The sequence below is a fragment of the Alligator mississippiensis genome, chromosome 14 (assembly GCF_030867095.1).
Source record: "Alligator mississippiensis isolate rAllMis1 chromosome 14, rAllMis1, whole genome shotgun sequence".
NCBI lineage: Eukaryota > Metazoa > Chordata > Crocodylia > Alligatoridae > Alligator > Alligator mississippiensis.
This window is the reverse complement of record NC_081837.1, coordinates 600,873-614,837: the sequence shown is the minus strand read 5'-3', so window position 1 is coordinate 614,837 and position 13,965 is coordinate 600,873. Positions and strand designations below refer to the sequence as shown.

Genomic DNA, 13,965 nt, shown 5'->3' with positions numbered 1-13,965 from the left:
TCACCAAAGGGTCCTACTAAACGTTTGGGCAAAGGCTGTTAGCTCAGCCAGATTTTATTACCAGCACATGCAGAGATGCCTGCTTTTTGCTGGCCCTTGTTGAGAGTTTGGGTAGTCCAGTCACTCTAAAATATGATAACTTTGCATTCAAAGAGTGGAGCCAGATGGACAGATCAATTAACAATCAACGCTGCAGCAGTATCTCACAGTACACGACTGCCATAGAAGTATACTTTTCAATAGAAAGTGTCAGGGAAGAGCAGATTTTCTATTCTCTTCTCAACATTTGGTCTGACTGTTAAATCCCCCTTCGCAGCTTGAGCTGCAGGAAAAGGGGCTTATAAAAGCTCTGGGAGTTGCAGCACTTCCAGCCATGGCCTGGAGCTGGTGAAGGCTCCTTCCAGCCCAGCTTGTAGGAAAATGATGCTTCAGCAGATGGTCAGGGGTTTCCAAGACAGGATGGCACTTGTGCACAGTACTCAGAGGTCCCGCTCTGCTCCTGTAATGTCCAGGTACAGGCTGCATTAGTGAGCGCGCGCGAGTGGAAGAAGTTGGTCTTCGATGTGGCTGTGAATGAGAAATGACGGCCCCTTGCAAATGTCTGAAAGTCCTTCCGTGCAGAAGGGCAGCCCCAAAAAGAGCAGCGAGGGGAGTGGGGTCGGGAGGGGCATGGGGGGTGACCCCCACCGTCCGGAGGCTGAATAAGGGCAGGACGGCTACAGCCATTTGTACCTTTTGTTCTCTGCTGTAATAAAGCCATGCGCACAGGCACTTCCCGTGGCAACAGAAGCTGTAGCGTGCCATGTCACGGGAGAGCCACGGAAATGCTCGAGCACCCGCTTCCCGTGCTGCTTGCTCTTGCCATCTCCGTGTTGCTGCTCCAGAGACTGGGGAACGCGGGGAGGGGGGGCCGCAGCCACGAGAGGGCCCGTCCCCTCGGGGCCTGGTTTCCTACGTCTGCGCCGTTCGGTGGCTCTGCAGTCGTGGTGCTCCTGCGTGCGAAGCAGCAGCCTGCGCCTGGCAAACACCTTCTAGCAGGCGGGGCGGGTGCCACCGGAGAGCTGGAGGTGGGGGGGGAGACGGTATTCACAGACCCTTTTGACATATTTGCTTCTCCACAACGTGAGGAGTGCTTTTATTGGCGTACATCTGCTAGGCATCCTACCGTAGTGCAGAGCGCCAACACGTGACCCAGGTGAGCGCTTACCCATCACTAGCAAACAGGGACGGTCTGATCAAACACTCCTTCCTCCGGAGCGTGTTTGAGCAGAGTGGCTACCTGCCCCCGCAACCTAAGGCTGCCTCTGGATAATTCATGAACAGAAGAAAGGATTGCGTTAATTGGATGAATTTTTCACTAAGAACAATCCCAGCAGCTGTGACTGCGAGGCAGGTGGTTGTGAATGATGTGCAAGATGTCTTAATTCGACTGACCCTGTTTTCTCCCTTTCCGAACAGGGGGTTTTGTGGAGCTGCTCCTGATGCTGTTTGGACTGGAGCTTCCCTTCACCGCGTGCTGCCCCACGGACTGCGTCTGCTACCCGGCCCCGATGACCGTCAGCTGCCAGGCCCACAACTTCGTGACGATTCCCGAGGGGATTCCAGAAAACAGCGAGAGGATTTTCCTGCAAAACAACCAGATCACCTTGCTTCTGCGCGGTCACTTCAGCCCTTCCATGGTCACCTTGTGGATCTACTCCAACAACATCACCTTCATCGACCCAGACACCTTCGACGGGTTTGTCCACCTGGAGGAGCTGGATTTGGGAGATAACCGCTATTTGAGGGCTTTGGCAGCGGAGACCTTCCAAGGGCTGGCGAAACTCCACGCCTTGTATCTGTACAAATGTGGGCTGAGCTCCTTGCCCAGTGGGATATTTGGTGGCCTCCACAATCTACAGTACCTTTATCTACAAGACAACCACATAGAGTTCCTGCAGGATGACATCTTTGTTGACCTAGTCAACCTCAGCCATCTCTTCCTCCACGGGAACAAGCTCTGGAGCCTGCATCAGAACACGTTCAGGGGGCTAGTAAACCTGGATAGGTTGCTCATCCATCAAAACCAGCTGCAGTGGGTCCACAGACGGGCTTTCCACGACCTCCGAAGACTGACCACGCTTTTCCTGTTCAATAACAGCCTCTCCGAGCTGCACGGGGAATGCCTCGCCCACCTGGCGGCCCTGGAGTTTCTCCGGCTGAACGGCAACCCTTGGAGCTGCGACTGCAAAGCCCGGTCGCTCTGGGAATGGCTGCGCAGGTTCAGAGGATCCAGCTCCAGCGTGATCTGCGAATCTCCTGAGCAGATGCACGGCAAGGACCTGAAGATGCTAAAAGTAGAGGACTTTAGGAACTGTTCTGGGTCTGAGTCCCTCCATCAGATCAAAACACACACGCTGTCCACCGCCGACAGAGGAGTGCCCAAAGACCACCACCCCCACCACTCCTCCCAGGAGAAGGGCAAGGAGAGAGGGATGGAGCACGGTTTGCACAGCAGCCAGCCTGCACCGCCTCCTGGCTCACGGCCAGGGTACAGAAAGCCCAGCAAGAACTGCACCAGCCACAAAAGCCGCAACCGAACCTCTAAACCGGTGTCCCTGGGGCCACGGAAAAGCATTCACGAGGTTCAGGACTACGTGCCTGACTACCAGCACAAATTCAGCTTTGGCATGATGCCCACAGCACCGCCAAAGCGGAAGGGTAAGTGTACCCGGCGGACACCCATTCGACCCCCCAGCGGAGTCCAGCAGGCAGCTGGGAGCTCGCGGGTCAGGGCCTCCCTTCTGCTTTGTATAATGGTGTTAGTGGTCATAATACGCTGAGCCGGGCTGTGACGGACAGAATCTGTACTGCCACCAATCTACAAAGGACCAGAGTTTCTTTTCTTCTTCTTTTTTTGTACATGGAGAATTTGGCCTTGTGAAGGAAAGACCGTTGCTTAGGCTTTGGATGGTCTCCATACACGGACGGGAGGATTATAAACATGGACTGTACAGGACGTGCACGGCAGGATCGGATTAAAGGCATTATCACATGCTTGTCACAAACAGCCCCAACTGAGCACCTACAAAAAAGCCAACCTTACAAAAACAGATCAAAGGGACAGGAGCTAATCCTCCATTAATAACAACTGGACAAACGTGGACAGTAGCTGTGCTCTAGGTGAAATCCTGTTAATTTGCGAGAGCTCTGAAAGACCCTGCGATTACCGACGGGAACGTAACTGCTGTAAAAACGATCACCAATTAAGCCTACACTGTTTACCTGGAACTGTGCGCAGACACTTACCAACGTGGCACAAGGACATCCCGCCCCTCTCGGCTCCGACCCCGCAGGCCGACGCTGGCTGGAAATCTCTTGGAAGACAATCTCAAATCCCTGAATATCTCAGGCACACAGCAGAACAGGGCTTGCCTGCTGGGCTAGGAGTAGCCAACTACCAAAGGAAAGACTGATTAGAGGTGGAAAGTAAAAACTGAAAAGGATTGAGGTACCTACAGCAGGTGCGTTTTTTGTAACCGTGTTCACATATACAAAACCAACAAATGCACAGGTCCCTTCCCCTCAATTAACCGTATGTATGTCTTACAATGTTTATAAACTATATGGAAACTGTATCTGCAGAACTAAGGATTGTATTGTTGGATTTATAGCAAAACAGTATCTGGTTTTCTCTAGTAAGCGATTGGCAGCAGTGCCTACAGATGCTGGCCAGCCACCGTCGGGCTCGCACGCGCGGGGCAGCCGCAGCGGACCAATGTTCTTAGCGAGTTAGAGCACTAGCCTTTCGGAGGTTTTTTGTATGCAGTGCAACAGAGTCCATATCTGAAGAGCCAAATCTCCCTCTTATGCCCTAACTTGTAACCCGTCACATGGGAAAGGGATGAATTAGAAATGTCCAGTCCAAACAACAGCCATAGAGCTCCGGCTCCTAGAAAGCGCCCCCAGGCCTGGGGCAGCAGAGCGGCCTTTCTAGCGGGAGTCCGCGGCGGTTCCCAACAGTGTTAGTGGTGTGAGGACCTTTATAGCTGGTCTAAGGTTTTCACCCCAGCGGAGGGAGAGGAGTCGGGGCTGGCTGCACAGTCCCGGCAGAGCGGGGAGGGTTTTGTTCTGTAAAAAGAACAGATTTTGCTGCGGAGAACGGAGAATGAGGTGGAAAGCGATTGACTGGGAATCTTGTCGGTGACCCGTAAGAAACGTAGAGCCCACGGCTTCTGTCCACGAGAGAAAAACCACGCACGGGGCAGCAAAGCGAGAGGAGGGGTGCGGAGAGGGGGAGGAGGAGGAGGAGGAGGAGGAGCAGGTCCGCCGGCACCCTTAGCCGCGGGCCGGGGCTGGCGTCGCGGTCCGGCGCGGGCTGGCTGTGGCAGAGCTGGCAGCGTTGCTGGTCGCAGCCTGCGGGCTATCAGAGACCGTGTCCCCAGTTTTGCACAAACAGTCGATGTGAATTCCCTGTCAGAGCGGATATGTGAGAAGAAACAAAACAGTGACGTTAATGAAAGAGGGAAATAAAAGCGATGTTGGACAAGCCAGGCCTGGTTTTCATTTCCTAACCCCGCTCCAGCTGCGGTGACACATCTCGAGGCTGTAGGTCACGTTGGGAGCCAGACACCACCCTCACGAAGCGGCTCGTGCTCTCGCTCGTGTACACGGCGGCCGAGCAAGGCTGCGCTGGCTCGCTGCGGCCGCAGGAAAACGCCCGCTCCCCAAACCGCGGCCGCAGGGCGAGCAGCGTTTCCCAGCCCCATCGTTCAGGGAGCCTTTCGCCGCCGGGCACCGTGTGAACGGCCCGCGAGCTCTGCCCCGCACCTGGGGCGCGGCGGAGGAGCGGGCGGCGGGCTCGGGGCGGGTGGCAGTGGCGAGAGCCATCGCAGGCTCCTGCCGGGGGCAGATCTTCATCGAGGGTCTCGGAGCTGAGCCGGGAAAGCCCCGTTTGCACCTGCTCTGGGGACGGGCGATGCCGGCGTCGTGTCACGCGTCCTAGGGACACCGCGTGGTCCGAGAAGCAGGCGGCTAAACGTTTAGCTGGAAGCCAGCGCAGCGTGTCCTGCCAGCCTAGCGTGGAGCGGGACAAGCGGGGAGACGGCGTGGGGGCTGCGCAGCAGGTCCAGAGCCTGGCAGGAGCAGCGCCGGGAAGAGCGAGGAATCGCTTCTCTCGTCTTGTCCGCTCTGTTCCAGCTCCTCGCCAAACCTCGCTATCTGCAGGGCTCTAAACCTCCACTAAAGGGATGTCCAATGCAGCCAGAACAAATAATCCGCGATCTGAAATAGCTCCCTCACGTCCTACACACGATAACCAAGAGCAGCTGAATGTTTCTGGCACTGTCCTTTAGAACTGGAGGATGTTGTTATGTTGGTTATTTCACTTCATACTCTGGAAATCAAAGCTCTCAGTGGGAGAATGAAGAAGAGAAGCACTTTATTAATTTTTTTAAAGTCTCCGTGTAACTCCTGTAATATAGAAGTGAGATGTCAGCACAGGGGATGCTAATGTTTTAGAAATGATTTGGGTGCAGCAGGCAATGCAGGTACTCTTTGAGATGAATTATATTAGAACAGACTATGCCTGGCCCTAAACCATAATTGTATTTTTAGTATCTTTTCCTCCAAGATGTAGAAAAAATAAAGGCAACTCCGTCATGTATTACATCCCTTGTCAATCAAACGCTCCGACTCCTAGCAATAAAGGATGCTGTTGAACAACCCAAAGTGAGACGTAATGAACTGCTAAGCAGGGGAAACCACCCGGCCCATCACAGCGTTGAGTCTCCACCACCTTCCTCTTACGGCCTTCTTGCTGCAGGCCTCTGCACCCACTCCTCCCCTGCGGCCGCGTCCGTCGGGTCCCAGGTCGTTCGCACGGCTTGCTCCGACTTCCGCCCCTTGGCGCTGGAGTCGCTGAGGTGGGGAGGGGGACCATTTGAAACCTAGACGGGACGTCCCTTCCTAAAAGACCTGCCTACCACGGGGTGGGATGGAGGAACCACGGGGGATTGCCCACGGCCTACCCGACAAGGTCGGTCGAAGTAGATGATCGCAATGGTTTGTTCTGGCCTTGAGATGTGTGAACGCTTCCCCGTCAGCCCAAACCTGGCCCCAGACCCACAAGCCCTACGCGAGCGCGTGGGCAGGGAGGAGGAGAGTGCCAGTTGCCAGCGCAGTTAGTGCCATTAGCAGGGAGAGAAGCGTGCCAGCCCCCGGGAGAAGAGCCAGCCACTGCTCCAAGCTGTGCTGCTTACACCCAGGGCAGCCCAGCTTTATCGCAGCATACAACCCTCACGCGGCTGGTCTCTTGCCTGGACCAGCCCGTCGCCCCTCCGGAAAGAGGAGGGGAGCCGGGCGCTGGGTACAGCGGCAAGCTCGCCTCTGCAGCTGCGCTCCTTCCGCTTGCTGCTCAGGAGGCAGCTTGCCCGTTGCCCGTTGCCCGTGGCCAGGCCCAGGCTAAGCACTGCCCAGCCCTGCTACACCACTGGGCAACGTGCCTGGCCACCGTCTATTCCTCCCGCTGGCTTGCCACCTTCACGCAGCTCCACGCCGAGCGGCACTCCCCCGTCAGAGTCACGTTCCCACAGGCAATGCCAGTCCTTCCCCGTCTGACCACCTCGCTCCTCTTTATTTCACTGCCTCCGTGGGCTTTCATGTCCCAGCCCTGGTTCCCTCGTACCAGTCACTGGCGCAGCGTACCAGCGAGAGAGAGAGAACCCCAAACAGGCTCCGGATTCTGTCTCTGGAAATTCACTCGCAGCGACAGAATCCCATTTCCAGCCACATGCTGTTTTCTGAGCCTGAGCCAATTTTCTACCCATTTTACCTCTCTCCCATGATTCTGCGCTTCAGCCACAATTGCTAGCAAGGAGCCTTATCATATGCACTTTGAAAACCCAGGCATGTGATGCCCTCTCCTTTCCACTCGTCTGCCCAGGCAGGAAAGCATTCAAAGAACCAAAGGAAGTTAGTCAAAAGAAAGCTCCCTTCGTCAGCCCAAGCAGACATCAAATTAAACAGTTTCAAGCATCTTCCCCGGGGCTTACATGCAGCTTCTTGACCAGTACTTGCTTCACACAGTGTGTGGCCTTTCTTCCCCCTTTTTAAGATAAAAACCATCCTGTCCACCTTCATCCTCTTCAGAAGTCAAGCCTGCTTTCAGAGGAGCGCTCTCCCCCACCGCAGGCCAGCTCAAGGCAAGGGCACCACTTTTATATACTGGCAGACGGACTTCGACAGCTGCCCGAGTCCGTCCGCCCCAGGCTCACCACCGCTGGGTTCGTGGCATGCTTTCTGCCACCGGTGCTGTGCCACGTGCAACAGGATTTCCAAATATGACATTTTCTTTTCTGCTCCTTGCTGATTCCCCACGACCTTGTACCTTGACAGACTTTATCTCCCTTCTATCAGCCAGCGTCTCTTGCTCATCTTAGTCGACACCACCCTGTCCTGCGCGCACCCCGCTGTCCCCCACCTCGGGGACTCAGCCTCAAAGCAGAGGGGCCCGTCTCAGCTCCCACCGGCCTCTTCACGAGACTATGCGAGGGACCGAGGAGTGCCCAGCGGGTGTCACGTAAGCAAATGGATCTGGACCGAGACTCTCCAGGCTCTTTGGAGTCCCTGGACGCAGTCGGCTGTGACCGTCTTCGCCGTCCACAGCCATTTCCACCTTCCCCTGCAGTCTCTCGAGCCCTTCCCCGACCTAATCAGGAAATCTGATCCCCGTCTTCTGCAGCTTTCCATCCTCTTCCTCCTCTGTAAAAACAGAATCAAAATAACTGTTTAACAAATCAACCATTACCTTCTCCCATGTCACCAATTCCCTGCTATCATTCTGTAATGGACCAATTTTCTCTTTTACCTTCTGTCTGCTCTGAATATATCTCAAGAAGCTTTGATTGTGTGTTAAAATATCTGCTGCAATTCTCTGCTCAATATCTCTTTCTGCTCCTCTAATTGCCCTTTAACTTGCTTCTAAATTTTCATATAAATCCACTGATCCTCCTCTTCTGCCAGGTGTTTACATGCCATTTAGGACATATATTTATTAGCACATCTTGTTGTTTAAACACCATGCAGCACATAACTGCTTAATATTAGCTGGGACTACACGCCGCTCCCCTGGAAATGAGCCCCACTTCCAGCCCCTATTGAGCACTGTGCCTGCCTCCTCTCACTGCACATCACTAGCATTTTGTACTTCGCTGTGGAACATTAACATGATTAATGCCAGCTTTGTCAGATATATCTATCTCCTCGAGAAAACTAGAGGGATGAATGGGGTTGAAGAGTTATGTTCCAGCCTGGGTTTTTCCTGGCCACGTGTAGAGGGAACAAAGCAGAAGAAGTGGAGCCCAGACAGACGGGGCCTAGCCCAGAGCGCCGGCCGCGAGCAACCTGCCCTGCTCTCCGCCCTCGCCCAGGCAGGCCCCACGGCCCGTGCATCGCTGACCGGCCCGGCGACGCGCACATGCGAGGATCAGAGCTGCTCTCTTTCTTCTCCCAACTTCGGTATTGTGGGCTCGCATCTCCCTGGCCTCGGGGAGCGCTCTACCCAAGTGCTGCAGCAAGTTTCCCATGTTTCGAGTTCTGCCGTTTCCCAAGTCAAGTATGAAACAGGACAGTTAGATTATTATGCAGACGATGCAGAGCACCATGTCACTGCTTAACAGATAAGAAATAGTAATTAACAGTAATGGCACAGTGTCTCTCTCCACCACGGCCGCCAATTTAAAATTACCCTACTCGCTGGAACGGAGTCAGGGCATGGCTCCCAGCACCCACGAGTCAAGAGCCAGCCAAAAACACCGCAATCAAACCTTCAAAGGATGCAGCTGCCGGCCACACCCCGCAGAGCCTTGCTGAGCCTCATCAGCTTATAGCTCTCCATCTCCTTCGGTACAGAAACCAATACATCTGCCTGCAGCTGGTGCACACGCACCCTCCCAGGGGACAAGCATTAGAGAGAAGATAAAATTAGGAGAAAAAACTGTAGAGAGACAGAGCAATTAGGTAAAGACATCCAAAGCCCTTCAGGAACTTCACTACCCCACAAGAGGTGAAAAAAAAGGCACCAGGATCCCATTCAAGAGCAAACTGTCCTTAAAGCACAGACTGGAGGTCTCTGAGGCCTCTGCGCAGAGATAAAATGTGCATCTGTCATCCTCTGCCTTGCTTGGAACGGGACTGTAATTTCTTCCCCGGCTTCGTCCCTTCTGCCTTCCCAGTGCTTTTCCATCCCCGCAGATCGCTAGGTTTGTTCAGGCCTAAACAGGATGAGCTTCCACTACGGCTCACGTCCCTGCAGCCGGACGTCATCACAAATGTTGCATTCCTGCAAAACCATGTCTCTTCCCGCGCGGCGTCGTGTGGCTTCCCCTCATGCTTATCCCGAGGATTTTGCACCAGCGCTTCAGGCCGAACCACGTCACCGCATGACACGTGGAGCGTATCTGGAGCAAGGTAAGATACCTTGCTATCGGTATCTCACCTTCCACGAGTGCATCGCGCGTATCTGGAGCGTATCTCGAGCTCCACGGCCCATCCAGTCTGACATCTAAGAATCACCCGACTACCTTCGCTGTTCCCAGCTTCCACCTACACTGCTGCTCTACAGAGGAGGGGGAGCAGAACGGCGTTACTACACTGCAAACACGGCTTTCTGGTTCAGGCCGTGCCACTGCTGCGCGTGCAAACGTGCCACCGTAAGGAGGCACAACCGGGAAGGACCAAACCATCCGACACACCATCAACTTGCAGCCATCAATCCAGCATCCTCCATCCCTCCTGTCTGAGAAACTGCTATCAAACTTGCATCAGGTTTCTGCTACGAAAAGACCCCACGCCCCACCATTTCCTGGCTTGTACATAGATGCATTTTTTTAAAAGCGCAGCTCAGGAAACAGACTCCACAGAGGAGCGGAGAACGGAGAACAGCGACCACCCGACCACCAGCAAGTCAGCGGCAGTGAGAGGATGCCTCGGCCCCTGATTGCACCTGCTTAGCGTGCGGGGATGAGGGAATACATCTGTGCCGGGCCTCCCTGGAGAGGACAGACAAATGGAAAGCCAAGGGCTGAGGGCTTGGGTTGACTCCTTGGCTTTTCTGGTCGGTGGAGCAGAGACGATATGTCCAAGTTCACCGAGTGGCTGAAATGGGCTCTGTGGAGAGCAGGGATAGGATCGGAAATCCCCTCCTTGCGAGCGCTGCCGCTATCTGTTAAGCGCTACGAGCTCGCTCAGTGGCACGTGAGACAGAAGATGCGCTGCCTGGCCTGAGGAGCGCTGCTCGCAGTGGCCAGGCAGCAAACACACGTGGGAGACCCTGAGGAGCGTGAACTTCCCTAGAACAGCTTGGGTTTTATTCAGTCTGTCTGCCTGGTACTCGCAGAGCTGCTATCATTGTGGAGTCTGAACATCACGGGACAGGCAGCACGTTCACTGGCACAACAGCGGTGTGAGAAGAGCTGCACGGTCGAAGGGAGCCTGCAGCAGGCAGGAAAAATGAAGGCAGGAGGGCAGGGAAGGAAGGGAGATGGAAGTGCAGGCTCCAGCACTAAAGAACCAGACAGGGCGTGCATATGCACATACTAAGTCAATTTAAAATAAGTTGACTTAACTAAGTCGACTTAAGTTAAGCCATGTCACAGCGTACACATGTACAGCGCCTCGACCCGGTGGCAGCTATCCTGTGAGCTAAGTCAACTTCATTAATTCAACTCAAGATGATACAGCTTGGAGGTATTATCTTGTGCCACGTTTAAGTCAACTCTGCTCCACACACGTGTGTACGCTTTGATAGTTAAGTCAACTGAAAAAGTTAAGGCAGCTTAACTGTCAGAAAGTTAGTATGTGCGCACGCACCCATGGTGAGGCGTGCAGGGGATCAAGGCATAGGTGCGAAATGACAGCGGACACATAGAGGTGGCAGGGTCTTGAAGAGGGAGGAAGGAAGGAAGGGAGGGAGGGTGACACTGGAGTGCGAGGGCGAGGGAAAACGGGGGCAGGGCTCTTGCAAAGAGAGATCAGGCCTGGAACATAACCTCGTGCTGACGGGACCAGGGAAGACAGGCATGGGGCTCAAGGAGCCTGGGAGCAGGCGGGTTCACAAGAACTCACCTGGCGGTAGAGTCATTTCTGTCTCTGCTCAGATGGAGCATCAAAGGGACCGGTCTGGGCCTCTCCCGTAGTGGCGCACGCGACCCACAGCCGGGCCAAGGCAAGCACATCACGCGCGTGTGTGTAGTGAACGGTGTTTGGGAACCAGCTCTGCCTTAACAATCTGCACAAATTCAAGTGCAAGCATTAGTACAATTATTCCCAAGATGAAGTGTTGCTCTCTTGCCAGCGTTGCAGCGGAGCCGCGCTTTCTCGAAAGACACACTACACCATCCCCTGCTGCGAGTGCTCGTGACCCACACCAGTCAGTTTATTTTCTACTTGCCTTCTCTCTTTTATTTTTTAAAACTTTGGAAATAAAGGCGATTCCACTGTCGGTGCTGGTTTTCATCCTTTCATGTCAGGTGCTGGAAACAAGATCCCTTTACAAGAGTTTTTCCAGGTACGCAACGTTGTTCAAATTAACTGCACATCGCAAGCCGTCAAGGCAGCTGCCAGCGCCGGAGACATGAGAAGCAGAAGGGATGCGCGAGGCAAGCCAGAGCGGAGCGAGCCCCTCCGGTCAGGCCGAGCGCAGGCGGGCCACGGAAAGGCAGAGCTCCCAGATGAATCTCCGCAGCCGTCTCCTCCACCCCTGCGGCCATCACAAGCTTTGTGGGAGTTGCAGGCTCTGAAGAGACTCGGGACCAGGCTCTACAAAGCCTGCAATTCCCACCTTTCTCTTGTTGGCTCAGACTTCATCTTCTTGTTTCTAGAGGGCCCACAACCGCTCTCAAAGGCTTCAGCTGAACAGGTGCAAGCCCGCAGTGCCGACATCAACCCGGTCTGCGAGGACCAGGATCGCCGGGGATGTCGGCAGCGGACCAGGATCGAAATAACCAGGACCTGAGCGGAGACCCTATGACTGCAGCTTTAAAAAAGCATTCGGCGAGGGGAAAGACGACTGCGTTTCTAGAGGACGCGCTCCGTAAGACTACGACAGCTGATGAAGGAGTGCCAGATTTTGGATATAAACTATGTCACACAATCGTCTCAATTAAAAATGAATAAAGCAAGTGTTTGGAAATGCCAAGACATCGTTATTATAACCTCACACAACTGAACGCAATGATAGAGGCTTGTTCCAAAGTGAGATGGCAAGTCGTGCCCAAGAACCGAGCGGCGCTCACCAGACAGCTCTCTCTGGGGATTTCCAGCAAGCCGAGGCCACCCCTGAAAGCGGCTCCATGATCGTGCTGCAGAGGCCGAGTAACAACTGAAATGTGCCAAATGCTCTCCCCTGCCCGTCAGAGCCGCAACAGCACTCGGTCTGCTCGTGTCTTCGCACGGCCCGAGTCACAAGTGCGCACGAGCACAGCCGAGGAGCAGCAGTCTCCAGATGCCCATGTAGACGGGATCTGAGGTCTATAGAGAGAAGCCTATTATGATTATCGCATTAAAAAAGAAAGGAGAAAAAAACCCTGCAATTTGATGTCCCTGCAAGTGTCTCTCTCCTGTTATAGCTCTGACCACTGCAAAGTGATTGTCCATACTTGACTCCTTGTGGGCAAAACAGCAGCAAGAGCCGGTTTCTTCAAAGTTAAAAAAAATACAAAACCATTCCTGCTGTGTTTATAAAGAGATGTTTTCTTCCTGAGCTATACAGCATGGCGGGTTTAATCTGAAATTTCTTTTTAATCATAGCAGGAGTCCCAATTAACGTGTTGGGTAATCTTTCAAGTAGAACTGGAGCTTCATGGTCATAGCGAGCAAAGGAATACGCAGCCACAGACTGGCAGGGAAGGGAAGGGAAGGGAAGGGAAGGGAAGGGAAGGGAGCGGGACAGCGTGCGCACATGCACACCGGTGCCAGGCTCCCAGAAACACTGCTGCACAGGCTCCCCTGGAACTAGGGCAGCTTCCCTCTGCAATATTTACATTGCAACCTGTCTCCTAACTTCCCGGCATCACGTGCCCGAGAGCGCCAGTAAAAACATGTGGGGTGGCAGCGAGCACGATGGCGCACCTCGACAGAGAGCTGCGCTGCAGAGCCTCACCTTCCTGGGGGAAATGCGCTGCAGACAGCCCTGCTCCCGACACACAGGCGTGTGGTTCAACACGCGTGCTTCTGCGCGGCGGCAGAGTGCAAAAGGGAAGGGGAGGGGGACCTGGCACTGACCTACTTTCTTTTGTTGTTGGGAGTGCTGATCTCTATGCAGAATTCAGCACGCCGGCAGAGACGCCGAGAAGGGGAACAATCCTCGAGTCATTGATGCCACCGTTTACACCAGTGCAGCTACTGAGACGAGCAGGTCCTCCCGGTGCGTGCCGTTCTGGGAGGCGCAGAATTGCAGTCTCTGCCTCAGAACAAATTTTGGTCGGGTGTTGCCAAGAGGTTCCTTTGCAATGCTACCCTCTGCATACTGCGCTGGGGTCTGAGGACGCGCCGACACGGCTGCGGTCAGCGTGCCGCCGTGGTGTAGGGCAAAGGAAACATTCGAGAAGGCCATACAACACATTCGTATTTTCATTCACCGGGAGATGAGCCAGGTCCACCTTAGTCACTGCACTGCCCTAAAAAGCGAGGTTGTTTAACATTGAAACGCACGGACGCGGGGCAGGAGGCACACGCACATGTTGTTTAAACAACACACCGGCCTCTGGAAACACTCCTCCTTCTTCGGGGACACGGGTACGGCGGTGCGCAGTCAAACCCCTGCAGCTATCCTCGCCGTCCCAGCGGGATCTCGTGTTCGAGTGCTGAGCTGCAGCCCTGAGGTTTGGGAGTTAAAGGCTCGTTGCAGTCGCTGGGCTGGTATAAATTGGTCTTCAGAGAAAAGGAAGTCAGCTGCCTTATGCATAAACACTTCTTGGTAACCCGCTA

General features: G+C 54.3%; 1 protein-coding gene across 1 annotated transcript in view; it reads left to right on the top strand.

Annotated features, from left to right (window-relative positions):
• Window positions 1-5,647, top strand: part of RTN4RL1 (reticulon 4 receptor like 1) — a 46,109-nt gene extending 40,462 nt beyond the window's left edge. Inside the window, exon 2 of the mRNA XM_059717013.1 lies at window positions 1,459-5,647. Within this exon, the coding sequence (XP_059572996.1) occupies window positions 1,459-2,822 (1,364 nt within the window). The 3' untranslated portion in view covers window positions 2,823-5,647. The remainder of the gene's footprint in view (window positions 1-1,458) is intronic.
• The last annotated feature ends 8,318 nt before the right edge of the window (window positions 5,648-13,965 follow it).